The sequence below is a fragment of the Sarcophilus harrisii genome, chromosome 1, assembly GCF_902635505.1.
Source record: "Sarcophilus harrisii chromosome 1, mSarHar1.11, whole genome shotgun sequence".
Taxonomy (NCBI): Eukaryota; Metazoa; Chordata; class Mammalia; order Dasyuromorphia; family Dasyuridae; genus Sarcophilus; species Sarcophilus harrisii.
The window spans coordinates 198,211,724-198,239,308 of NC_045426.1; the positions used below are offsets into that span (position 1 = coordinate 198,211,724).

A 27,585-nucleotide genomic window follows, 5' to 3' on the forward strand; every position below is an offset into this window, starting at 1 on the left:
AGTTGAGTGATAAACTTGTATTTTGACTAGACACCTTTAGAATACTATTTTTGGCCATGGAAGAGAGTATTTCTTAACTTAGTCATTGAACCTTTTACCTCATTATTATCATATTCAGATTATCTAAACTAACTGGCAACTATTAAGGCCCACTGGTGGCATAGAGGATAAAGTGCTAGGTTTGGAGTTATGAAGACATGAATTCAAATCCTGACTACTGGCTGTGATCTTGGGGAAGTCATTTAATTTCTATTTGCCTCTGTTTACTCCGTTATAAAATGGGGATAAGGATTGTGAGAATTAAATGAGATTATATTTGTAAAGTTCTTAGCCCTTTGCCTGGCATATAATAAGTAATCAGTTAAGTATTCCCTCCCTGTCATCAGTTTACCAGAGAATTAAGTAAGTGGTTTTCTTCGGCTTGTCACAAAATGAAATTGTTACTGTGTTCCAGCATTATACATTTAAAGTGAAATAAACTACCAGAAAACAGCTATTTCATAATTAATAGTTAGTGGATCATAAATTTATACCAAAAAGGGTCCTCAGAGATTGTGTCATCCAGTCCCTTCATTTTACTGAGGCAACTTTGCCCAGCATGACACAGTATTACACCTGGAATTTAAACCCAGGTCCTTTGATCAGAGCCTGTGCCCTTTTCACAAATTATGTCTTCTCCCATAGTCTTTTAGGTAGAGTTAAGATTTAAAGGAATTTTTGAGCTACTTTAGTGATATCAACTCAATGGTAGTCTTTTAAATAATAGGTAGATTGGTCTTCATAACTTTAATAGGGGTATAAAGTAAAATTTCACACCATTAATTTTTACCCCATAAATTCAGATTTTATACTAATTTAACTATGGGGTGACCAAGTTTACTTTTTTTGTTCTTTATAGGAAAAAGAATTTACAAAGATTTGTTAGCTAGGCAGTTCCTATAGAGAATTCACTTAATAAACTTTTCAGATATTCAATTTAGATTTTCACTAATTCCAAGTGGCCTTCCTTACTGGTTTCTGAATTGCTAAGATTTTTAGCTTATCTTTTATAATTAAAAAGTCGCACATCAAAAGACATAGTTATTTGTAATATCTTAATAATTCCCTATTTTTCTTTTTTTCTTGATTCAGGATGAAGTACATGAAAGGGATAGATTTAGTGATTTTTTACTGACAAAATTAAGAGATTTGTTACAGAAGCATCCAACTTTGAAACTGATTCTTTCTAGTGCTGCATTGGATGTGAATCTTTTTATAAGATATTTTGGAAGTTGCCCAGTGATATACAGTAAGTAAATATGAAATGTAGCCAAACTTTTAAATAAAATATCTTGGGGGAAAGTATTGTGGATATCATTATTAAATATTCTTTATTGAAATTTTGGAAGTAAAATTTATTTATTTTTTGCAGATTCCAAATCACCTTAACCCTATGTCACATACAAAGCTGAATAGAGTTAGAATAGTAATGAACTAGGAAAATGAGAAGACAGAGTAATTAAATGTTTCTTCAGTATATCTAAGTCTCAGGCCCTTGTCTTCTGACTAAAAGTTACCTGTTACTTTTCTTAAATCCTTTTACCCTGAAGTATATTTTTTTTAATTGCTTTTTTTTTTTTTTTGCTTTCATTCACTAATTCAGTATATATTTAACATATTTGTACCATGTAGAAAGTAATGTCAGAGATAGATAAATAAGAATTATTAGAAGGCACAAAATGATGTGTCATAAGGACATTTTAGGAATAAAGAGTAATTTAATATAAGATACAGAGGCATAAGACAGGTTTGGAAAATAGTAGCCTAGTTTCTCTAGGGAGTAGAGTATAAAGGAAACTGTAAGAGAGGAATCTGAGCAAATTAGTTGAGGTAAGATTATGGAAAACTTTAAGATATTGAGTTTCAACTTCTAATACAGAAGCTATGAGGTAAACTGTTTTTTGAGTTGTGGAAATGATGTGGAATATGTATGTGCTTAAGATTAATTTTTCTGTATGTGGGGTGGGTAGAGAATGGAGCCAAGAACACAAGTTAAAAGACTATTTGAATAGTTCAAGACATAATCAAGGCTACAGTTGAGGTGGTAACAGTGGGAAGGAAAGAATCATTGAATGCTTATTCTGTGTAGAGCATTTTGTTAAATTTGGGAGATACAAAAAAGAAAAATGATAGTGTTTCTGCTCTCATGGAGCTTATATTCCAAAAAGGGAAAGAATACATAATAGGAAATTTGAACTGCAAGTCATATGAAAGGCCCAGTGGTCCTAAGGATATATCAGAGAAACAGATGTTAATTATTCTTCTTTAATGTTATCTCCATTGAGAAAAATTAACAAACTATCTCTTAGGTTAAAATCATTTGAAAGTTGATAATGAGAATTTTCCTTTTTTAGGCTTTCAGTAACTGACTGCTGAGAAGGCTGAGCTAAACTTCCAAAGCACTAGCTAGGTTACATCTCCAAAGAGTTAATTTCCTGGCTGCTGGTAGTGAGGCCCTAGAAATTGGGCCAGTGGCAGAGCCAGCAGTTTTTTCTTGGGACTCTTAGCCTTACCTTTGCTTGTTCATCATAGCTTTTGTCAGCTTTTTGTGTTAGTAGTGGCAAGGATGGTGTATTCGTTTTTTTGTAGGGCATTGTTTCCCTTGTTGATGACTAAACTAAAAACAGGGGCACTGCTTTTCTCTGGGCTTTTGGTCTTAGGGTCATCGATATTTTTTGTTTGAAAAATCTGAAAAGAGATAGTGACCCAGGTGGTAGTGGGAGAGATTAAAGTAGATCGATTTACCTGAGACTTGGTATTTCTTGCCACTCTCTCGGGCTACCTTGCTACTTCAGCTGCATTGATTGTCACTAGGAATTTTAGCACATCAAAATTTTCACGAGGCTTGTTCAAATGAATATTTGTAGTATTTTTATTATAATTTAAGGAAAGACCATTGCCTCTGGAGTCAGAGGACCTGGGCTGTGACTTATAAATTTCCTAGACCTCAGTTTTCTTCCTCATCTGGAACATGAAAGGATTGGACCATTTCAGTTTTAGATTCCAGAGTCTTCCTTATAATCTTGCCTCCTCTATGTTTTTTTATCCAGTAAATACTAGTTTCCCATTCTATAAGTAGCTATGGATAGTGTCACATGGTTTTGTATACAGTTAGTCTTTAATGGTTTCATGTGGAGTAGTTTTGTTTTACCAGGTCCCTCAATTTCTTGAGGCCATGTAGGTATTTCTCACACTACCTTCACACAGTGATGACTTAGTAACAGTTCACTGATTGATTCATTACAGAGTTATGGATTATTTAAATTTTCTATTAAATTTTATTAAATTCTATTAAAATTTTTATAATAAATACTTATAGAATCTCTTAGTTGGTGGGAATCTTACAAGCCTTAGAATTCTTACCTATCTATATGTGAACAAGAATCACATTTACAACATATGCTTTTGCATATGCCTTTTGGCCATTATGGAGATTTTCCTTGCAGTTAAACAATTATGAAAGAACTCACCACTTTTCTAGGTAGCTCTAGGCATAACATCACAAGATGTATTTGAAGTTAAGGCCAGTAATTTTTGGATTTTATTAAATTAAGACACTTGAACATAAATTGGGCAAAGTTATAAGAAACATTCCTTATACATTTAGTTTTATGGAGCTGCATAATAATGACCCAAGTGCTAATTGAGGTTTAGGGCTTATTTTAGATAAATGGATTCTTACATCAATGGATTTTATCTTCAAATACAACATTTTTTATTCAACTTTATATATTCATGTGAATTAAAATATCATGTTTTGCCTTGTTTGATAATACTTTACCAAGGGATTCATAAGCACCATTCTGAATAATTCAGTCTTACAAATAGCATGAATCAGGGAGTAGTGATTGATTTATTTCTGTCTTCTACTTCTGTATAACTGAATATTTGCTGTATCCATGTAAATTCCATTTGTGTTGCTAATACCTAAAGTTTTAATTTTAAACAATCTGTCCTTTCATTTAAAAAAAAATGGTAGCCAAACCCAAGCACTTTAAGCAATAATTTCAATTATGTGAGAGCTCTTTCATTTATGAATTGTGTAAGCAGATAAATAAATGAGTAAACATAAATAGATAAATGAACAGATGAATAGGGATTTAAAAATTAGAAAATCCACTTTTGAATAGTTCTGTTTGCTAGGAAGTGTTTTTATCCATCAAGCCATTGATTTATCTCTAATTTATCCTCTTTCTAGCTTATTTGTACATTGTTGTTTTCAAGTGATCTCCCATATTAGATTGTGAGCTGCTTGGCAGCAGGGACTGCCATTTGCACATCATAGGTATATAATAAAGGTTTATTGACTATTGATTAGTAATTGATTTGCCTTTTTAAAAAAATACTTGTTAATGTGTGTGTTTTTGATCCTATGCTTTTCTTAACATTGGTTAATTTTGCCTAATTTCTTTGAATATTCAGGTAAGTACCTAAACACAGGTAAAAGAAAAAGTCTTGTGTAATTTCATTTTTCATTTTCATTGTTTTTGACATTTTAATTGGTTTGGTTATTCTTTAAATTTTTAAAATTATACTTATATTCTTATTTAGTTTTTTAAAATTTTGATTGATTTCAGTTTTCTTCTGGATTTTTCTCATCTTCTTCTGGATCCATCTCATCTCAATTTTTGTGCTATCTGCAATTTTTATATGCATTTCTCTTAGGTCTTTTTCTTGGTCATTTTATAAAAATATTAAGCAGTCCTGTTTGCAATTTGTTTACTTCAGAACTAAATAATAATCAAAGATTATCTGTGAAATACAGTAAGTATAAAAATATAATAGTTGCAGAATCTGTCATTTCATTGATTTTTATGTTTCTGTATACTTTTATTGTGTGTAGCACAAAAAAAGTGTACAATTCCTATGTTTACAAGAGGGCCACCCAGTGTGTTGGAGGTCTTGCTTTAGATTTGTTGTATAAGCTGCCTATCCGCTGTTCCTTATACTCTATTTTTTATCTTTCTACCTTCTTTTCAGTCACACATATCTTTGACATCTTTTATATCACATCACAAATAGCCTACAACAGCAAGTAAAACCTGAACCAGATTAAGAAGTCAAAACAAAATGTTTAGTAAAATAAAAATACATACAGTATAGTGGCCATTATTTATATTTGAGTTCCCACCACTCTTTTGCATTGCTTCTAGTTTGCTTTGTTGTCAAAATTCTAGTAATTCATACAAGACACATGTCTTAAAATTGAATTTTGAGTGACCTTAAACTTTACTCCTTCAGAGACTTTTGTATTCCATGAAATACATATAGCCATTTTTCAAATTCCTTTCAGTAATTGTTGCATCACAGATCCATAAAGAATACATTTGGATTCCTGAAACTTTTCCAATAATTGTTCATTTTCCTTTTTTATTACGGAGCTTGAGAGACATTTTAATTTGTAATATTAATGATTTGGTATATTTTAATATGTTTTTTGATAGTTTCTACACATTAATTTGCCCATATTTATCAGTGAACAGGTCTCACATTTAGAGATCTATAATTAACTGAATGTCTAAAACTGTAAAATTATTAGCACTCTGCCTCTTTTCAATACTCTGCCTTCTTCACTGCAGAAATGGAAGGTAATCTTACAAGATAAAGGATATTTTACATTTTTCTTCATTTTAGTGGGTTACTATGGCCCCAAAATTCACTGCCTGACAGCCAATGTACCACTAAGAAAAGTATTGAGGTTTCTCTTCAGAAAGATTATTAAGAAGAAGGTCATAGGGGCAGCTAAGTGATTCAGTGGATAGAGCACTAGCCAGGAAGACCTGAGTTCAAATTTGGCCTCAGACACTTCCTAGCTATGTGACCCTGGGCAAGTCACTTAACCCCAATTGCCTCAGCAAAAAAAAAAAAAAGAAGTCATACAGTCTTTCTAAGACCTGCCACAATTTGTATTTTGGTAACATAGCCTTCAGAACACCAGAATTACTTCCATACCATATTGAGGTGTTGAAATAAATAATGTATATATTTTTTAAAAGTAAAGAAATTTTATAAAGAATAAAGATGATTTTAAACCATTAGTTTTCCTTTTAAAAGTCAGTTTTAAAAAAAAGTCAATGTTAGGATAATTTGGAAAAAAATAACATACTTCTAATTTGCTTAATGAAAAAAATTTTTTTTTAATTATTCAGTACAGGGAAGACCATTTGAAGTAAAAGAGATGTTTCTGGAAGACATTTTAAGAAGTACAGGATACACAAACAAGGAAATGTTAAAATACAAAAAGGAAAAACAGCGAGGTGAGTTTTTTCTTACAAAGAACGAAAACATAAACAGAAGTTGAAATATTTTTCTTTTGTTTTTGTTTGTTACAGAAATGCTCTCACTTAATAACATAAATCAAAAGCAACCCCTTCCTCCCACATGTAATAACAAGCCAAAACCATGCCCTCCTATATTATTGCTGACTTGCTAGATGACATGAGGAATGGGCAAGATTGACTATATTTATCAGAAAAAATTTTGAATTGAAACTAGTCTTGCTAGGGATAGGGAAGGTGTTAAGGGACAGATAATTCTCCGAGAGTCTCCACAGCTGTGGATCATAGCATCTGAAGGAGTTGCAAGGCCGCCTTTGCTGATACAGGTATTGCAGACTGAGAATAAGAAACTGGAGGCAGAGGGAAGATGAGGGAGGTCAGATAACAGCAACTGCCTCTCAGTCTCCTTGTATCATCCTCTCACACAAGGAGATCCATTCTGGGTTGAATTTCTAGCAGCTATTGTCGGATGGCTCCCGTGTATTCCAACAGGAAGGTGTATGGGACACAAAATCTCTCATAGTCTCTTTCTTATTAAGATTTATAATCCTATATACTATGACATATTCAACATATATAGGACTGCTTGCCATCTAAGGAGGGAGTGGAGGGTGGGAGGGAAAAATCAGAACAGAAGTGAGTGCAAGGGATAATGTTGTAAAAAAAAAATTACCCTGGCATGGGTTCTGTCAATAAAAAGTTACTATAAAAAAAAAAAAAGATTTATAATCCTAGAAATGGTTCTGCTATATTTCCAATCTTGATTGTGGTAAAATGAATAGCTTGAATTCAGTTATTTGTAATTTCTTTCATTTATAAATCCTATGATCTTATGAATATTTGTCCTCAGTTTTAAGATAGTTCTAATAAGGCCTATGATCTTTGTAATCTCCCAAGATAGTTCTAATAAGGCCTATAATTTTTGTAACCTCTCACTGAGGTTAATGATTGCCAGGGCCATACATATCAATCTTCCCCGGAAACACATGAAGACGAGCTGATATTAAGGTACCAAACTACCTTTCTTTATTGATAGTCTCAGCAGGGGTTAGCAGGAAGCTAGAGCAAGTGTATGTATGTCTCTGCATCTTTGAATCTCAGACCCAGATTCATCTGTGGCAAAGGAACTAAGGTCTCATCTTCTGGAACTACTTCAGGTTGACAAAGGGCGCATAGCTGGCCCTTACCCAATGGGGTCTAGACTGAAGAGGGGAGATGATTGACTTGTAGGCAGCAGCAGCAACATCCAGTACCAGATGTCAAGATTAGGTCTAAGGTGATTTCAGGTTGACCTAGTGGTTGGTATTTCTGGAATCCTTCTGAAAGCTAGTGGCCTTCCCCATCAGGACCTGCAAGACATAAATAACACAACCCTCTCCAAATTACTAAGGTGGGTCTTGCCAATGTCCTTCCTTGTCCTTTCAAAGGATCTTTTGAATGTTCTCTGAAGCTTAAAGTCCTGTTTTCATAGGATCTAGTTTTCTATCCTTTAAGACTTTATCCACATCTACCCATCTGGCTCTCTAACTTATACACTACAGCTGTGTCACCGGGTGTGATCACAGGCAAATTTATACCCTGATCCATTATGCTTTCTTGCCTTCCTGTCTCTCAGCAAGGCTGTTGAACTTTCCTTTGCAGGGTCTGGCAATCCTCACTTGTAACCTCTCCCTCAAGAGATTACTGATTGCCAGCATGCCTAATCCCAGGCCTTCTGACATCTCCAACCACTGTCTTATCAAGCAGTGGTGCTTGTTCAACAGAGCACCTGGACATAGGAACTTGTGAGCTCAAGTCTTTATTGTATGTGATCACATCCTGCACTCCTTTAGAAATAGCAGCTGCGAGGGTATCCATTTGAAAGGCACTGAAGCCAACATTCTCACATCTTTTTATCATCTCCTCAAAGCTTGTGTCCTTATCTAAGGAGGACATGGCTTTCTGGCAATGGGCATTAGTGTTCTCTCTAGCCAATTTCCTGATAAGAAGATTAGCTGCTTCTCCTTTACCTAATAACCTCTCAACAGCCATCTATAGGCAAGCCACAAAATCAGGGAAAGATTCCTCTAGGCCAGGGGTCCTCAAACTTTTTAAATAGGGGGCCAGTTCACTATCCCTCAGACTGTTGGAGGGCCGGACTATAGTAAAAACAAAAACTTTGTTTTGTGGGCCTTTAAATAAAGAAACTTCATAGCTCTGGGTGAGGGGGCTAAACGTCCTCAGCTGCTGCATCTGGCCCGCAGCCATAGTTTAAGGACTCCTGATCTAAGCCTTGTTTGCAAAGTTTCACATCTACTTTTGACTTGCTTTACAAATTTTAACTTCAGTTTTTAGAGTTTGACATTTTTCTTGTTTATCTTCATTGTTCATTCATAGATTTTTTTTTGATTGTTTTAAGTATTTTCATTTAAAATTCTAAATTTAGTACCTATCAGTGAAAAGCATACATTCAATATACACAAAAGAAATAGTGATTGTGTGTGTGTGTGTGTGTGTGTGTGTATAAATAATATGCAATATATGTAGCATGTATAATATATGTGTGTATGTATTATATATATATATATATATGTATGTATGTATGTATTTATATACACACACACGCCTACTGTTTACAATTTCAGTTCAACAAAATTTATTAAGCTCTTTTATTTGCCAGACTCTCATATTTATAAAATGTGTATGTTTGCTTTAACAAAATGATAACATAACTTTTTTGATTCTTTCCCTTTTGATCTGTGGGTTCCTCCCGGTCCATGGTTTTTTATGGCTAACACTATTTTGATTTACATAGTTATAGTCAATATTTGTGGATGTTTTACTTTACATCATATTGTGTAATGGTAATTTTAAAAAATGATTTGTGTTTCAGGAAATGCATGTTCATATCTTTTCATTGTCCATTGATGAATGAATTGTGCAGTATATTTGAAATTTTCTTTGGGGGCTTTTGGGTGACTTCTAGTAGATACCATCTTAGTAGGCTGGATTGGCAAATAGTTTCAGATCTGAGGATATCATTCATAGGAAAATGTTTCAGTTTATGACTACACATAAAACATTTTTTTTAAATTTTGTTAAATATCTCCCAATTATATTGTTAGAAATTTTTGAGTTCCAAATTCTCTTCTTTCCTCCTTCCCCTCTTCCATACCTTGAGAAAGCAAGCAATATTATATAAGCTGTACATGTGAAGTCATGCAAAACACGTTTCCATTTTAGCCATGTTACAAAAGAAAACTTGCAAAAAAAATAAGAAAAATGAAGAAAAATTTAAAATTATGCTTCAGTTTGCCCTCAGACTTAATCAGTTCTTCATCTGGTGGTGGAGAGTATTTTTCATGGGTCCTTTGAAATCATCTTGGATCATTGCCTTGATCAGAGTACCTAAATTTTTTACAGTTGATGATCCTTACAATATTGCTCTTACTGTGTGTAATGTTCCTTTGCTTCTGCTCACTTCACTTTGCATCAGTTCATATAAATTTTCCATGTTTTTTCTGAAAGTATTCTGCTTGTCATTTCTTATAGCACAGTAATGATCTATCACAATCATGTACCACAACTTTTTCAGCTAATCCCTAGTTAATAGATATGCCCTCAATATCCAGTTAATTCCTTGCTAGCACAAAAGAACTGATATAAAGATATTGTACAAATAGGTCCTTTTTTTTTTCTTCGACTTCTTTGGCAGACAGACCTATCAGTGTTATTGCTGGGTTAAAGGATATGCACAGTTTTATAGCCTTTCGGATATAGTTCCAAATTGTTCTTCATAATTATTCAACCAGTTCACAATTCTACTAAAAGTACATTAGTGTCCCAATTTTTCTACATTTTCTGTAACATTTCTCATTTTCCTTTTATGAATACATTTTGATATTTTAAATCCATGACAAGAGTTTTAGAAGAGGTATTAATATTTTATAGGGCATATACCAGTTCTGAAGTCAGGAGGACCTGAGTTCAAATTTGACCTCAGATGTTTAACACTTCCTAGTTGTGTGTGACCCTGGGCAAGTCACTTAACCCCAATTGCCTCAGCAAAATATATATATATACACGCATAGTTTTTAATGCCATTGTATTTCTTTTATTTAATTTTATGAGTAGATACATTTTTAAAGTTTTCCTTTTAAAAAATTGATACCTTTTTTCATATCACATTCATTTCCAAATGTACCTTCCTACCCACAGTTCTTCTCTTGTGACAGATTTTTAAAAGGAAAAAGAAAAAGGTCAGCAAACCAAAGTGACCTCATGTAACACAATGTATGTAGTATTTATTCACATCTTCAGTGAAGGATATGAGGTGTATCTTCTCAGTTTTTAATCTGGGTCAGAATTCATTTTATCTTTTTTTCTGTTCACATTGTTGTAGTTAGTAGGTTACTGTAGTTTGTGTGTTCTTGATTTACTTCATTCAGAATTTTTTTCTGAACTCATTTGTTGTTTCTTATAGCACAATAATATCAGTTTATATTTATGTGCTACAATTTAAAAAATAAATTTTGAAAAGCAAATTAAAGATTATACTAACAAATAATCTTTCTCACAATTTAGAAGAAAAACAGCAAACTACTCTTACTGAATGGTACTCAGCTCAAGAGAATAGCATCAAACCAGAATCTCAAAGGCAAAGAACTGTTCCAAATGTTACTGAAGAATATGATCTATTGGATGATGGTGGTGATGCCGTATTCAGTCAACTGGTAAGACTTAGTTATAGTCAGCTTAGAATTTTGAGGATTTTCATTCGTTTTTTCTAAAAATTAAGTTGTACTTTAATCATTGCTCATTATGACCTTAGAGTGTCAATTCATCAGTTAAATGGTGCTAGGATTTTTACTTTTCTAAAAATGTATTTATCAGGGCAACTAGATGGTACAGTGGATAGAATGCCAACCCTGAAGTCAGGAGGATCTGAGTTCAAATCTGGTCTCAGGCACTTAACACTTCCTAGCTGTGTGACCCTGGGCAAATCACTTAACCCCAATTGCCTCAGCAACTATATCAACTCTTAGAAAAAGGAAAATGTTTTAAATTCTAAATATTTTTTGCAGCTGTTGTGTTACTAATATACCAATTTAAATGATCTGAGCACATTTCAAAACTATGACATTTGTTATATTTTGGTGCTTTATAGAGTTGATCCTGTATTTGGTGCTTTATAGAGTTGATCCTGTATTTACAAAGATTGTGCCTGAAAAATACAAACCTGGCAAATGCTACCAGTTGGAAAGGCTTTAAGTATGACATATTGCCAACTATTGTCTAAAGGCCAGCCAAGCTAAATTCATTCATAATTCATAATCATCATCTGGTTGGCCGCCAACCAATAAATTTTTTGGTCAGAGCACATATTAAACTGTTTCTTAAAACACGGAAGTGTTGTGCTTTCTGTGGTTGGAGGAAGTACATATACCAATGAAATTTTAAATAAGTTCAAATGTTAACTTATTTCAAAGCAATTTTTGATCATGTCATTGCAAGCTTAATAGTACTTAGTTGGAATTATGTCTTCTTTGCATGTCCAGAGATAACACTGAGAATGCCTATTGTTCAGCTTATGCTGAATATGTCATTATCATCATCATTATATTTATGTTTTATAAATAAAAATTCATATATATATATTATCTCATTTGATATTCTCAACAACTTTATAAGGTAGAATCTGTTATCTTGCTCATTTTTTATAGATGAGAAAATTTAGGCTGAGAGAAGTTAAATTAACTTGTCAAGGATCACATAGATTGGTTAGTGTTTGAGACAAGATTTAAATTCAGTTCTTCCTATCTCTTAGGTCCAACATTCCATCCCCTGTGTCATCCAGCTGCTTAGTCATGCTGTGTTTGTCTTTACTTGGCTGATACTAAAAATTTTTTGAAATAATGGTTTTTATAGTTATCACATTCTTAATACCCATTTCTTCAGATATTAGATTAATTTGAACATTTCTGCATTTTTAGACTGAAAAAGATGTGAATTGCCTTGAACCATGGCTAATAAAAGAAATGGATGCTTGTCTTTCTGACATATGGCTGCATAAAGATGTCGATGCCTTTGCTCAGGTGTTTCACCTTATTTTAACTGAAAATGTTAGCGGTAGGTTACATCTCTTGATAAATTGCTCAATACATGTAGTTATTTTATAGAAGATTTGTAGGTTATGTAGAAATTTATTCCCTAAATCTTTCATTTATGTTCAAGAAGTTGTTCATTCCAGAAACATATGAGTGCTTACTCTGTAAGGCACTGTGGAGGATACAAAGACAAATGAGGCATGGTCTTTGCCTTATGATCATAAGGTAATTTGTATTCAGTACTTTATGGTATATCTCTGAAACCACCTCTTTGTACTAATATATTGAAAAACATTTATGTACTAAATTACTAAGTTAATAAATGATATTAGGTGATAAAACACTGAGGTGTACTATATATGCATAATATCTGGTGTTACCAATATTCCAATTAATGAGGTATCTTAACATCATGTTTGTAGAATGTGATAAGCATGAGCAACCTATAATAACATATCAGGATGCTTTTTCAGAGGTGTACAGGGCCCTAAACAAAAGCTGTAAAAAATATTATCTTTGTTCTTTTCTACTTCCATGCCTTTTGAAATACTTCATTGCCCTCATTCTGTCATCTTGGTGTTCTATGCTCCATGTGCAACCCTAACCCCTATCTTATATAGTGTGCCCCATTTGTAAAGTTATAGGAAAGGGAGGCAGGCATACATTTGCATGTGTATGTGTGTAATGAAAATACTTGTTGCCAGATATTTCAGCTAAGTTTTAGACATGTGAGAACTAATGAGCATTATCTTCCTTGAGTATGTTTGTATTTTTAAAAATTTGTTTATAAAACCAGATGAATCTTTAATTAGTTGTTTGTATGGGAAACTTTGTGGAGAAGGAGTTTGTGAGAACCTCCTGGTGCAATTTAAATAAAATCGCTTACAATTAAGTCTTAAAGTTCTATAAAGTGCTTTTCACATATTATCTCATTTGAACCTCCCAACTTCTCTTTGACATCAAAAGCACAGCAGAGCAGTGAGCTGAGACTCAGAATTTACCTGAAAGCCACAACTTGTAAGTGGCTTGAATTCAGGTTTTATGACTTCAGATCTAATGACTAATTTGCTATACTGGCTGCCCCTTGTTTATTCTGGGTCTTTGATGCCTTCCATTCAGGACAGAACAGTAAGTAAGTTCTGTACATTTTTTCCCTTATTAGGCCCCATTTTCTTTTCTGGTATTTGCAGAAATGAGGAAAAGGGAGGAGGAAGACTCTATAGGTATTTTCATTTTTCTCTTTGACAATTTATCTTGCTCAGTACACATGATACTGATTATCTTTAAACTTTTGATGACTTATAAAAATCTATTGTCTGTATATAGCCACCTAAGACCATTTAAATCTATGAGGTTTGTGCCTTTAGTTATACAGTTTCAAATTAGAGTATTTTTTAGGAAAACATTTCCCTTTTTTAAAGTTTGAATATACAAGGTGTCCAAAAGTCTTAAGTCATGGCAAAGCTTTAATATCATAAAATGTCCTTAAGAATTTTGAGGCACCGTGTAGCAAAAAGTAATTTACACATAAACACATTAATTCCTTTTCTTCTGACAATGTCATGTCATTTTATATTGATTTAGTAAATGGTTATAACTTGGAAGTTTACCGTAGCTTGATAGATAATTGAAGTGTACTACATAAGAGTATTAGAAATAAATAGAAGGAATTTGCTACATATTATCATAATACTTGATCTATAAAGTGTCTTAATCTCTTTTCCTATAATGAAAATACTGTAAAATCAGATACTGCCAGTCTAGAGTTTGGAACAAGGAAAGCATTGGTTGCATTTAGTTATATGTTTAAAATTAGTATTGTTAATTGTGTAGGCTCTCTGTTAGGTCTAGAGCCAACTTTATGACATAAAATCATTTTTATAAGATTTTTTTATAGTGAGACTATATATTAAGTGGCAATTATTATTAGATACACTGAATTAAAATAAAACTAATAATAACTTTATAACATTTTAAGGTTTACCAATCATCTTATATATAATACAAATTTTTCCTCACAATATATTCATGAAGTGACTGCTATAACAGAAGTAGTAACAATCTTCTGAGAGTTTAGTAATTTGCCATTGTTACATTTCTAATAAATACAAAATTTAGGAACTGTGATCTATCTAGTGAACAAGTATCACAATTACTGAACCTTAACCAATTTTCAAAAAATAAATGTTATATTCTATTTGACTTTTGAATTATATTTTATTTCTATTTTTACTTTTCTACAAATTCCACTCCCCATGTTTTATATTTTTTTCCTGGTTGGGTTTTTTTTTTCTTTTGGTTGGAGTTCCGTCTTCCCAAGGGCATTTTTATTCTCCCTTCCTCCTTTTTCTATAGACCTCTTTATTCTCCTTCTTGGTCTGATCACCAAAACATTGAAGATGGGCTTAATGGAGTCAAGTCACTTGAAAGGGAAGAGAAAATGAGTTGAGTTATCTTGTGTTATAGGGTGGGAACATGAAGCTTCATGGGAATTTGGGAATAGCTGGATCAACCATATTGTTTTATTATACATATATATTTTTATATATGTATGTATATTTATGTATATGTTGTTCTTATATGTATAATATGATAATATTGTACAATAACAATATTGTACATTACATATGTATGTATAGTTGTGTGTTTATATATACATTACACATGTACATACAAATACATGTATTTATATATAATATAATATGTATATATATATATATATACAATATATCAATATTATACATTATATGTGTATGTAGAGGCATATGTGTTTATATACCTATACATAACATGTATACTGATAGATAACATATATACATACATGTATGTATTAAGTCATTTAATATGTATTTGAAAATTATTAACTGAAAATTACAGGTTCTAACAGATAATTCAATCATAGGTATGGTAAGAGGTATAAACTTTTGTCATTCTATTTTGTTTTCTATAATAAATTCTTTTCAGAAATTACTCATTTAATTTTGGTTATTTTGAGCAGCAGTGTTTTATTAAAGCCCCTGAGAAATGCATTGTAGAAAAATTTTAACTTATCATACTTTTCCTGAGGGAGAGATTTTTATGGGAAATAACATTTTTACCAGTGATGCAATTCTTTTTAAATATCATGGTGAAATTATCACATAATTTTGTCATCCTCTCTAAAACTTTGAGTTCATAGAGTTCTGAATTTAACATCACTCAATTACTGATAAAAATAAGTTTGCATTTTCTGGAACTTTGTATCTAAAATCCTGTTTTATAACTTGTATGTTATCATTTTGTGATAAAGAAAGAATCTAGACTAAATGAAATAATTCCTTTTCATCAATGTTACATATTTCAGATATTACTGTTCTCACTTTAAAAATTAAATTTTTACCTCCACTTAATCATAGCAGAGTCCTTTCTCTTATCTCATCTGTATCTAAGATGAAATAAGAACAAAGATCTTCATAGTTGACCTGTTTTATAGTGGATTTTTATAAATAAAAAATTGTATTATTATACTCTATTTTAAGTTTGTTTTCATTTTAAAAGTATGGCTAGTGGTTTTACATATATAGGTGTGTGTATGTATATATACACACATTTTATATATACATATATAGAGAGAGAGTAAGTAAGATAATTTCTGGAATTGAGGAGACATCAAAATATATCAGTTGAATAAAAACTTAAATTTGTAATATTCATATGATTTGAATCATATTTCAATAACTATTTGAAAAGCGTTCTTATGAATTTTTTTTTTTTACTTTCTCTTTTCTTAGTGGATTACAGACACAGCGAAACCAGTGCAACAGCATTAATGGTTGCTGCAGGAAGAGGGTTTTTGAGTCAAGTAGAACAATTAATTAGCATGGGAGCCAATGTCCATAGCAAAGCATCAAATGGCTGGTAATTTTTAAAAAACTTAATTATGTGTATTTTTATGTCTATTAATTTATTTATACTTTTATGTTAAAAGGTCTTTTCACCTGCATTTTGATAGGTGAATAAAAAGTTATTACATGTTTTTGGATGTTGATTTAAAGGAAAGTTCATCTTAAATTGAGTGTTTGAAATTTTAACAGGATGGCTTTAGACTGGGCTAAACACTTTGGACAGACTGAGATTGTAGACCTTCTGGAGTCATATAGGTAAGGTGATGTTTTTACTTTAAAGAGATTTTATATGCATACATATATACATATACAGCAAAGATCTTATTTTAAGATTGTATACTATTATAAAATTGAGGCAAATAAATGTTCAGTAGAATATACTATTAAAAATATTTAATTTGTCATTTTTATAGGAATATAATGACACTGGATAACTAAAAATCAATGAGATTTGGCATATTTTTATTAATAGACTGAAAAATCCAAAGGGTAATACTTTAAGTTTTTAATTGTAATGAAATAAATGAACATTTTAATACTTTTAAAAATAATTTTATCATTTTCAAGATTTTTTAAAAATAAGTGTTCTACTACTTGTTTTATCCTAACACAAGAATTTTTAAAAATGTGTTATTTTTCCCCAATTGCATGTAAAACAAATTTTAACATTCATTTTTTAAATGAATTTTGAGTTTTAAATTCTCTTCCTCCTTCCCTCCCCTTATCTCACATGAGGCAGTAAGCAGTTTGATGTAGATTCTACACATGCAATCATTTGAAATATATTTCCATGTTAGTCATGTTGTGAAAAGAAACACACCAAAAGAAAACCATGAAAAAAATAAAGAGAAAGATATTTCACTTTAATCTGTATTCAGATACTATCAGTTCCTCTATTGGAGGTGAATAGCATTTTTCATCATGAGTCTCTGGGAATTGTCTTGGATCATTTATTGCTGAGAATGCCTAAGTCATCCACAGGTGATCATCATACAATATTGTTGTTAGTTTATTACAGTATTCTCCTGGTTCTTACTCATGTCACTTTGCATCACCTCATGTGAGTCTTTCAGAAAGCATCCCACTAATTATTTCTTAGCACAATAGTGTTCCATCACAATTGTATATCACTTGTTTAGCCATTCCCAACTGATGGATATCCCCTCAATTTGCAGTTCTTTGCCACCACAAAAACAGGTGCTATAAATATTTTTGTATGTATAAGTCTTTTTGATTTTTTAAAAAATTCTCTGAGATACAGATCCTGTGGTGGTATTGCTGTATCAAAGTATATATGCACAGTTTTATTGCCTTTTAGGTCCTTGGGTTCCACGTTGCTCTCCAGAATAGTTGGATTGGTTCCCATCTCTACTAACAGTACATGAGTGTCCTAGTTTTTATACATCCCCTTCAACATTTATAATTTTCCTTTTTTGTTCTGTTGGCTAATTTGATAGGTGTAAGGTGATATCTCAGAGTTGTTCTAATCAATAGTTATTTAGAGCATTTTTCATATGACTAAAGTTAGCTTTGATTTCTTCTGAAAACTGCCTATTCTTATCATTTGATCATGTGTCGATTGGGAAATGACTTGTAGTCTTATAAATTTAATTAAGATCTCTAATATATTTGATTAAAGATGCTTTTATCAGAAACACTTGCCACAAAAAAAAAAATTTCCCAGATTTCTGCTTTCCTTCCAATCGTGACTGTACTAGTTTGTTTTTGCAAAATCTTTAAAATATAAAATAACCAAAATTATCCATTTTATATTTCATCATGCTCTCTGTCTCTTGTTTGACCATAAATTCTTCCCCTTTCCATAGATATGACAGGTAAAGTATTCCTTGATCTCCTAATTTATTCTTTGTGACTAAAAAATCATGTATCTATTTTGATCTTACTTTGATATATGATGTTGATCTCAAACTAATTACTGCCAAAATATTTTCTAGTTTTTTCTAATATTTTTTATCAAATAGTGAATTCTTTTACCAAAATCTTGAGTCTTTGAGTTTATCAAATACCAGATTACTATGGTCATTGTATGCCTAATCTGTGCCACTGATCACACTATTTCTTAGCCAGTGCCATATTGTTTTAATAATTACCACTTTATATTTTTTGGGATCTGGTATGGCTAGGCAATTTAATTTTACTTTTTTAAAAATTGATTTCCTTGGTATTCTTGGTCTCTTCTTGCAGATAAATGTTGTCATTATTTTTCCCGGCTCTGTAAAATAATTTTTTGGTAGTTATTTTTGTATACTGAATAAGTAGCTTAATTTGGATAGAATTGTCACTTTTATTATATTGGCTTGGTCTATTGATGTATAATTGAAATTTTTCCAATTGTTAAAATATATTTGTGAAAATCATTTTGTATTGCAGTCATATAGTTCCTGGGTTTGTCCTGACAAGTAAATTTCCAAGTATTTTATATTATCCATGGGTGTTTTAAAATATGGAATAAAAAATGGAATTTTTCTTTCTAGCTACATTGGTAATGTATAGAATTGCTGCTGATGATTTATGTGGTTTTATTTTTTATCCTGTAACTTTGCTAAAGCTATTAATTATTTCAAGTAGGTTTTGGTTGATTCTCTAGTATACCAACGTATCATATACAAATAGTAATACTTTTCCTTCCTCATCACATATTCTAATTCTTTAAATTTCTTTCTTATTGGTATTGCTAGCATATTTAGTACAATATTGAATAATAGTGCTCATAATGGGCATCCTTGCATCACCCCTGGTTTTATTAGGAAGACTTCTAGCTTATCCCATTGACATATAATGCTTGCTTATTGTTTTACATAGATTCTACTTATCATTTTAAGGAAAGCTCTATTTATTTCTGTGCTCTCTGGTGTTTTTAATAAAAGTGGGTATTGTATTTTGTTAAAAGCTTTTTGTATATGTATTTGGATAATTATATGATTTCTGTTGGTTTTGTTATTGATATGATAAGTTATAATGATAGGTTTCCTAATATTGAACCAACTTTTCATTCCTGGTATAGATCCCATTTGATCTGATGATCTTTGTGATTGCTGTGCAGTCCCCTCGGTAGTATTATTTTGATATTTTCATATCATATTCATTAGGGAATTTGGTCTATAATTTTCCTTCTCTACTTTATAGTTTAGATATCAAGACCATATTTGTGTTATAAGAAGAATTTGATATAACACCTTTTTTTGCATATTTTTCCAAATAGTTTATGTAATATTGGGATTAATTTTTTTAATTGTTTATTAAATTCACTGGTGAATCCATCTGATTCTGGGGATTTTGGTTTTTTTAGGGCCACAACCCAAGGCCAACACTGGCTGGGTGGAGGGCTTAATTGCTGCCTCATGCCAGGTAGCGTGGCCTGCTGCATGCTTGCTTAGGCTACCTGCACTTTATTGAGTTCCATTCTTCCTTCATTGAGATAGACTTTTTCTGCCTGACATTCTAAATTGACTAAAGCTGGAAAATTGTTTCATCTGCTCCTTTCTGCCACTCCAGAATTTTAAGGTGTTATTTTTAAATTGTTTGGGGGGGAATTTGGGAAAGCTCAGGCAAGTTCCTGCCTTACTCTGCAATCTTGATTTTGCCTTCTAAGCCTACAATAATTTTATTGAAGAAAATTTTGGGGAAATGATTTGTATTTAACATAGGATATCCATTATTTAAAATAAACAAAACGTTTAGCTTAAGGATTTTACTTATAAAATCCTTTTGAATTTATTACCTGTCACAGGTACAACTATACTCAAATAAGCCTACAAAAATATTTTAAACTTCTACATACTCCAGATTTTATAGCAAGTTGATATGAACTTACTGTAAAGGTGCTTCAAGTGTCTATCTAAATCCAGGACAATGTGATCTTTTTAGGTTGAGTTAATAGTTCTGCCAATTTATGTGCCTTATTTGTTCATTCATCATGGCTTCAATCGTTGTTTGTGCATCATCAGCTTTCTGATGTTTATTTTTCATGATGTTCTTTTTCAGATTTCCTAGGTGTTCAAATAAAGAAGGTATAAAAGTTTGAATTGATGTATGGCAACTAAACAACTCATTTTGTTTGTATATCCTGATCATTATTTAAAAGAAATTCATGAACCATGAAAACTAAATTAAAAACAAGCTTACTAAAAATTGTTTAATAAGCCCTTTTAGAAACTAATTATTTTTATTGATTGATAGATTGTATTTTTGTATCACATTTTCCAAATTTATTGTTCCTTCACTCCCCTGGGTAACAAGTCCTGCTTTACAAAAATAAGAAACAGAGCAACAAAACCAGCTAATGTACTATTTATGTCTGACAGTATATAGAATTTTCTGCACATAATCCTTTTTCAGTGAGAGATGGCAAATGCTTTTTATTTTTTACTTTTTTTCTAAGGTCATACTTGTTAATCTCAATTATTCATTGTTCAGTTTTGTTTGTTCTGTTCCTTTCTTTGTGCTATTGTATTCATTGTGTATATTGTTTTCCTGATTTTACTTACTTTATTGTCAGGTCATATAGGGCTTTCCATATTTCTCTAAGTTTTTTTATTTTTCTTACAGTGCAGTAATGTGCTATTAAATTATTTTCCTAGGTATTCTCCAACCAATATGTTCCTTCTTTATCTTCAATTTTTTGTCATTCCCAAAAAAATCCTTCTGTGAATATTTTGATTTATGTAGTATATTTCTTTGTTATTGCCATTTTGTAAAATATGCTCTTGTGGTAGTATATGTGGATCAAAAATAATAACATGGGGTAGCTAGGTGGCTCAGGATAGATAGAATAGAGCACCAGCCCTGAATTCAGGAAGACCTGATTTCAAATATGGTCTCAGACACTTAACACCTCCTAGGTGTGTGACCCTGAATAAGTCACTTAACCCCACTTGCCTCAGCAAAAATACAAAAACAAAAACAAAAAGTAATAGACATTTCTGTAACCCAACATCTTAGAACAAAGAAAAGGACAAAGATAATTGTATCAGTTCTTTTTGTGAGGACAAAGAATTGGAAATCAGGATGTCTGCCAATCAGGAAATTGCTAAACAAATTGTGGTACATGGTTGTAAGACAGATGAGTAGGATGCTTTCAAGACAAACTTTGGAAGACTTACATGAACTGATACAAGATGAAATAAGCAAAACCGTAAAAACATTATATACAGTAACCACAATACTATAAGGATGATCACCTATGAAAGCTATTCTCAGGAATACAATGGTCCAAGATAATTCTGAAAAACTTATGATGAAAATTGTATCCACTTCCCCAAAAAGATCTGATAAATTCTTAATGCTGATAGAAACACCTATTTTCTACTTTTTTTTTATTATCTTTATTTTTTAGTCTCTGTTTTCTTTTGCCCAGTGGCTAATATGGAAATGTTTTTCATGTCTATGCATTTATAATTGGTATCATACTGCTTGCCTTCTGCAGGAAGGGAAAGTGTGCAAGAGAGGGACAGAATTTGGATCTCAAAAAATTTTTAAATGAATGATTCTTTCTTCAACCTGTTAAAATCACTGCCAAAGAAATCATTTATAATCATTTTGTTTTGGTCTGCATCTGTGATTTCAACAGTGTGAAGATTGTGTTATAATTCACATTTTTATAGAACTTTAAGGTTCACAAAGTACTTTTCTCATTACAACTCTTTGAAACTGGAGATGTAATGTTATTCTCATTTGGCAGGTAAGGGAATTGGGGCTTAGAAAAATTAAATGATTTGCTTAGGATAATTTTTCAGTTAAGGGTGAGAGTCAAAATTTGAATTCAGATCTTTTGATTCCAAGTCCAATGTTCTTTCTACCATATCACCTAGCTGTACACACACACACACATACACACACACACAAATTTTTTAAACAAAACAGAACATCCTATCATTACAAATTGCATTTTAAAAAGTTTTCAGTGATGTATTCCTCTCTGTGACTTCACTTGGAGTGTTCTTGGCAAGCCCTACTGCACTGAACTAATCAAGTGCTACTTTAAAGAGAAATCAGTAACACAGCCTATTTAAAATAGACACTGATTTTACCACATATTAAAGCAGCAGTAATACTAATAGTAACTGATGTAATACTATGGTTCTGTGCTATATTGTAATCTTAGCCAAGAAGCTACAGTATTCTTTCTGTCTTTTTATCTCTCTTCACACACACACACACACACACACACACACACACACATATATGTATAAATAGTACTCTATTGCTCTTCTAAAAGTATTTTGTAATAAGTTTTCTTTTTTTTAAAGAAGCAAGAAAGCTATCCATAAGACTTGATTAGACCAGGGAATTAGACAAACTATGTGGCTTTTTGGTGATCCAAGTACAGAAAGCCCAGCTTTTAATGCTTATAAGGTTTGCAAAGTATTTTATATATGTTTTATATCTGAGCCTAACCACAGTCCCTGTATTCATTACTGCAGATTCTATCTCCGTTTTAGTGATAAGAAAACATGACTCCAAACTATAATCCTGTCTTTTATGCCATGTATCTTTAAAGGGACTTCAAGTATCTTTGAAATCCCAAATAGCATTTATCATAAGTTTATGTGAATATGCCATCTATTGGAAAGTATAGTAGTAAGTGAAATTTGTAATATAATTTTGAGAGAATATTGGTTTTTGAAATTTGCTTTTTATAAGAAATTAGCTTTCTTTATAAAATTTGTTTTTAAGTGCTTCCTTGGAGTTTGGAAATCTAGATGAAAGTTCCTTGGTCCAAGCAAATGGAAGTGATCTCAATGCAGAAGATAGAGAATTACTGAAAGCATATCATCACAGCTTTGATGATGAAAAAGTGGATTTGGATTTGATCATGCACCTTCTCTATAACATCTGCCATAGCTGTGATGCTGGTAAATATGTACTTTTTTGGTTCACTTTAAGGAACCAAAATAATTCTATTTTAAAATGATTCTTGTTTTCCAAAATTGTTTATGTGATGTCACATAATAATGCATAAATAGTCCCAAGAATTACTTTAGTACTAAAAATTGTCTATATTTAAGTTGTTTTATATGATGGTAGTAGATTGTTAGTAATTATTTCTTGTTTGATTGAAGTTGTATTGAGTTTTGTTTGTCTGTTTTTCTTTATTCTTCCCATAGGAGCAATCTTAATTTTCCTTCCTGGATATGATGAAATTGTTGGACTGAGGGATCGCATTCTATTTGATGACAAGCGTTTTGCAGATAATACACATAGGTAGAATCATAGAAATTTAGAATTGTAATGGTCCTTAGAGATTATCTAGTTCGAGCCATTTATTTTATAGATGAAAAGAAATTGAAACCCAGAGAAGTGAAGTGATTTTTCTAAGTAAAGCTGAAGTTTTCATTGCTAATATTCTTTAATGTATTGTTATGCTATCATTTTTGTAGGTATCAGGTCTTTATGCTGCATTCAAATATGCAAACTTCTGATCAAAAGAAAGTACTAAAAAATCCACCCTCAGGTATTCGGAAAATAGTAAGTATCATATAAATTTTCATTTCCATTCTTATTAATTTTTTTTCTATTTCAAGCATTACTTTAAAAATAATATTCTTATTGCAGATCCTTTCTACCAATATTGCTGAAACCAGCATAACAGTTAATGATGTTGTCTTTGTTATTGATTCGGGCAAAGTGAAAGAGGTATGTTTTGTGGTTTTTATTAGTTCCCGTGTGTTTAGCTATTTTTTATGCATACGAAATTCAGATCTCTATCACCAATTGCCTGTTGGACATTTTTTATTACATGTTTGTCCAAAACAACTCATTAGTTTTTCCCTCAAACTTCAATATTCTAAATTTCCTATTGCCACTGAAGAATACACCATCCTTCCATTTATTCAGATTAATAACTTTGGTATCATCCTTAATTCATTGTGTGACTCATCCCACATATCCAATTAATTTCAAATTTTGTCATTTTTATCTTCTATCCTTGTTTAGGCTCTTATTATTTCTTATATAACTATATATACTATAATTAGCTATAATTAGTCGTAAGATAGCTAGTGATTTAGGTGGCATGGTGGATGCAGTGCCAGCCCTGGAGTCAGAAAGACTTTTCTTCCAAAGTTCAAAATTGGCCTCAGACACTTATTAGCACTTTGACCATGGGCAAGTCACTTAATCCTGTTTGCCTCAACTGAAATGAGTAAACCACAGCAAATTAATTAGTCTTATCTAAATCTCTCCCTATTGCATTGTCTTCCACAAAGGCAACAAGTTTTTTTTTTCCTAAAGCACAGATTTGTCATGATACCTCTGTCATTTTTAATTTGGAGAAGATTTATCACCACTTTGGAGTAATATTTACTGCGTTTTAATTTTCTGATCCTGTTTATTTTTATATCTTGTGTTGATCTGTTGTACCAGAAGCCTAGCAAAGGCCAGAAGAAAAAGGAGTTTGAATTCTTCATTCTGGGGAAGGGATCTAGTCAACAAGAATTGTTCCCATTCTTCTTAGCATGCCCTGGCCATCAAGAAAAGTATTTCAAATAAACAATAATCATAACCTTAGAATTTTTTTTCTGTACTCCCAGGGAAAATGTAATCGATATAAAAAGTTAATTTAGAAAGGGGAATTGTTAGACTAGAGCATTGTGCAACAATTATGAAAAATTATAATAATCACCGAAATAGAGCAGCAAACAATTCAGCATTTTAACTAAGGTTTTTCCTGGGTTGAATTGTTCACAATGTTGCTCATTGGAAAATAATTTTGGATTATTTATTATATTTCTCCTTTCCATTACTGTTTCTAAGAGATAGTAAAGATTATGTGTTAAAAATATAGTGACAAAACTCTTTACTAGAGCTTGTTAAGGGATGTTCATGCTTTTGTATTTGAATGTGAACTAAATATTGCAGAAATCCTTTGATGCCCTAAATTACGTTACGATGCTAAAAATGGTGTGGATTTCAAAAGCCAGTGCTATCCAAAGAAAAGGCAGGTAATGTAGATTTAATGTGGATTTTATTAAATTTAAGATATTAATTTTGCATGTTGATGTTAAAAATTGATGTTGAAACTTGAATTGAGAGGAATAAAGTGTAATGAGAGGAACTATAATCAAATACAATTTTATCATTCACTCTTTGTGACATTGTGCATCACTTAGGCTCTCTGGGCTTCACAATTTTCTTATCTACAAAATTAGAGCACTAGTCTAGATCAAGGTTTTTAACTTTTTTGGTGTCATGGTTTTTTGTTTTGTTTTTCCCCATTCTGGTAAATCTTATGGACTCATTGTCAGGATAATGTTCTGAAATTCATAAAATAAAAAACCTAGGATTACTAAGGAAACCAATCAAATTGAAAATTTAAATTTATCAAAACATTAAAAAGAAAATAAATTCATGGACTTTAAGTTAAGAATCCCTTGACTAGATGAACTCGTAACATCCTTCTAGATCATCTCATACTGAGGTACTTTGATTTGGTAATGTAAAAAGAATGGCAAGAATAAAATCACCTTACTGGAGCAATAATTCCTTCATTGATACAGATTGAAATACTTCTATACCTTTTGATCCTATGTGATTCTTATTTATGTAAGTCCTTCTGAGAGGATATATAGATAAATTCACTGGAGGCTTTTTTCCTTTTAATTCTCATCATACATGTCTGATTGTGTCTTTTTTGTCTTCTTGTTTACTCACTTCCTAACTATGAATTGTCCCCAGATCTCTGTCCTAAATCTTTTTTTCTTATGCCATACACTCTTTCTTGATTACCCTAGTTTAACTCTATTTCAGTGATTTACAGAACTGTATCACATGTCTTATGAATTTCCGTCTGATATCACCAGCTGCTTATGAACATTTCTAACTGGATGTTCTAGTAACATCTTAAAATCAAGCATTATTTCTTCCCCCACTCTTCCAAATTGTTCTATTTCTATCAAAGATGCCACCATTCTTATAATTTCCCAGTTAATTTCAACATTCTTAATCCCTCACACCTTATATCCCATGTAATCAATTACTATATACTGTTGTTTCCACTTTACATCTCTCATATCTGACCCCTTTTCTCTACTCATAAAGCTCTTTATCATCAAAGTTCAGGTCCTAATCACCTTTTGCTTGGATTAATGGAGTAATGTCTTAATTGGTTTCCCTACTCCAAGTATTTCATCATTCTAATCCATTCTATATATTACTGTCGAAGTGATTTTCCTTAATTGAATATTTGAGCATAGATTCTCTCTACTATATTCCAATAATTCTCCCCATTGCTTCTTAAATCAAATGTAATCTTCTCTTTTTAGCTTTAAAGCCCATCACAGCCCGGCCCTTTCTACCTGCTTTTTCCACTTACAGTTTTGTAGCCATTGCAGTCATAGAGACTGAAAATGGTATGTCACGTTTAAGGAATGAGGAAAAGGCCAATTTGGCTAAATCATAAAGTACAAAAGGAGAAATCAGAGTAGTGAAACTTGAGTTAAAGATACCAATCAAAAAAGAAGAACTGATTTAAAAGGATTGAGAAGTGTAGAAATGTATATAGATGATATATCAATTATCAATCAAGGAATTTGGCTGAGAAAGGGAAGAGAGATATTAAGACTTAAGGGGTATGGTACAATTTAGTGAAGGTTTTTTCAAGATGGAAGAGTCATGAGCTTATTTAAAGGCTATAGGCAACAAACTAGTAGATGAGGAGAGAATGAAGTTTTGAAAAAGATGAGGGATGATTTAGACAGCATAATGCTGATCAAATGCAATTATAAAGGAATTGACTTTGGCAAAAAGGGTGACTTTTTTGTCAAAAGACTTGGAAAAAGGAGAGAAATACTATTCATTGATCCTCATTCACTATTTGTTCAAGATAAAACACATCTAACTTTTAAAAGCCTTTTTTTTTTTTTTGGCTGTCTTTTTATTACTTTTGTCTCTTTCTTAATGAGAAACATTGAAGTCTTCGGCTTTTGTTGCATATTTCTCCATTTTAGCTTTTCCTGAAGTATTTAAATGATATGCCATTTTAGTCAACAATATTTCATTATCTATGATGCTTTTAAGCATCATAGATAATGCTTTTATCTTTTGTAACCATGTCCAATTTTTATTGTTTACTTGTAAGAGATCATGGTTGATATCTCTGCAAACATTTTTAGATTTTTTTTCTGTAAAAAATTCTGCTTCATCCCCTCAATTTAATTCAGTTTTTTAGCATCTTTGTGCTTTGTCTGTTTTTTGCAAAAATATATTGTCGGAATACGCTTTTCAATCTATTCTGCTACCTTCTCTTTTATTATGATTATGAATAGTTTTTTTTAATAT

At 31.7% G+C, this 27,585-nt stretch overlaps 1 protein-coding gene across 2 annotated transcripts in view; it reads left to right on the forward strand.

Moving 5' to 3' along the window:
* YTHDC2 (YTH domain containing 2) overlaps window positions 1-27,585 on the forward strand; it is a 78,665-nt gene that overhangs the window by 16,714 nt on the left and 34,366 nt on the right. For both annotated transcript variants that reach the window (XM_003759507.4, XM_031968439.1), the window contains exons 7-17: window positions 1,132-1,288; window positions 6,189-6,296; window positions 10,881-11,029; window positions 12,290-12,425; window positions 16,174-16,300; window positions 16,477-16,542; window positions 22,984-23,162; window positions 23,415-23,511; window positions 23,688-23,775; window positions 23,863-23,943; window positions 25,168-25,250. In XM_003759507.4, the coding sequence (XP_003759555.3) occupies window positions 1,132-1,288; window positions 6,189-6,296; window positions 10,881-11,029; window positions 12,290-12,425; window positions 16,174-16,300; window positions 16,477-16,542; window positions 22,984-23,162; window positions 23,415-23,511; window positions 23,688-23,775; window positions 23,863-23,943; window positions 25,168-25,250 (1,271 nt within the window). The remainder of the gene's footprint in view (window positions 1-1,131; window positions 1,289-6,188; window positions 6,297-10,880; window positions 11,030-12,289; window positions 12,426-16,173; window positions 16,301-16,476; window positions 16,543-22,983; window positions 23,163-23,414; window positions 23,512-23,687; window positions 23,776-23,862; window positions 23,944-25,167; window positions 25,251-27,585) is intronic.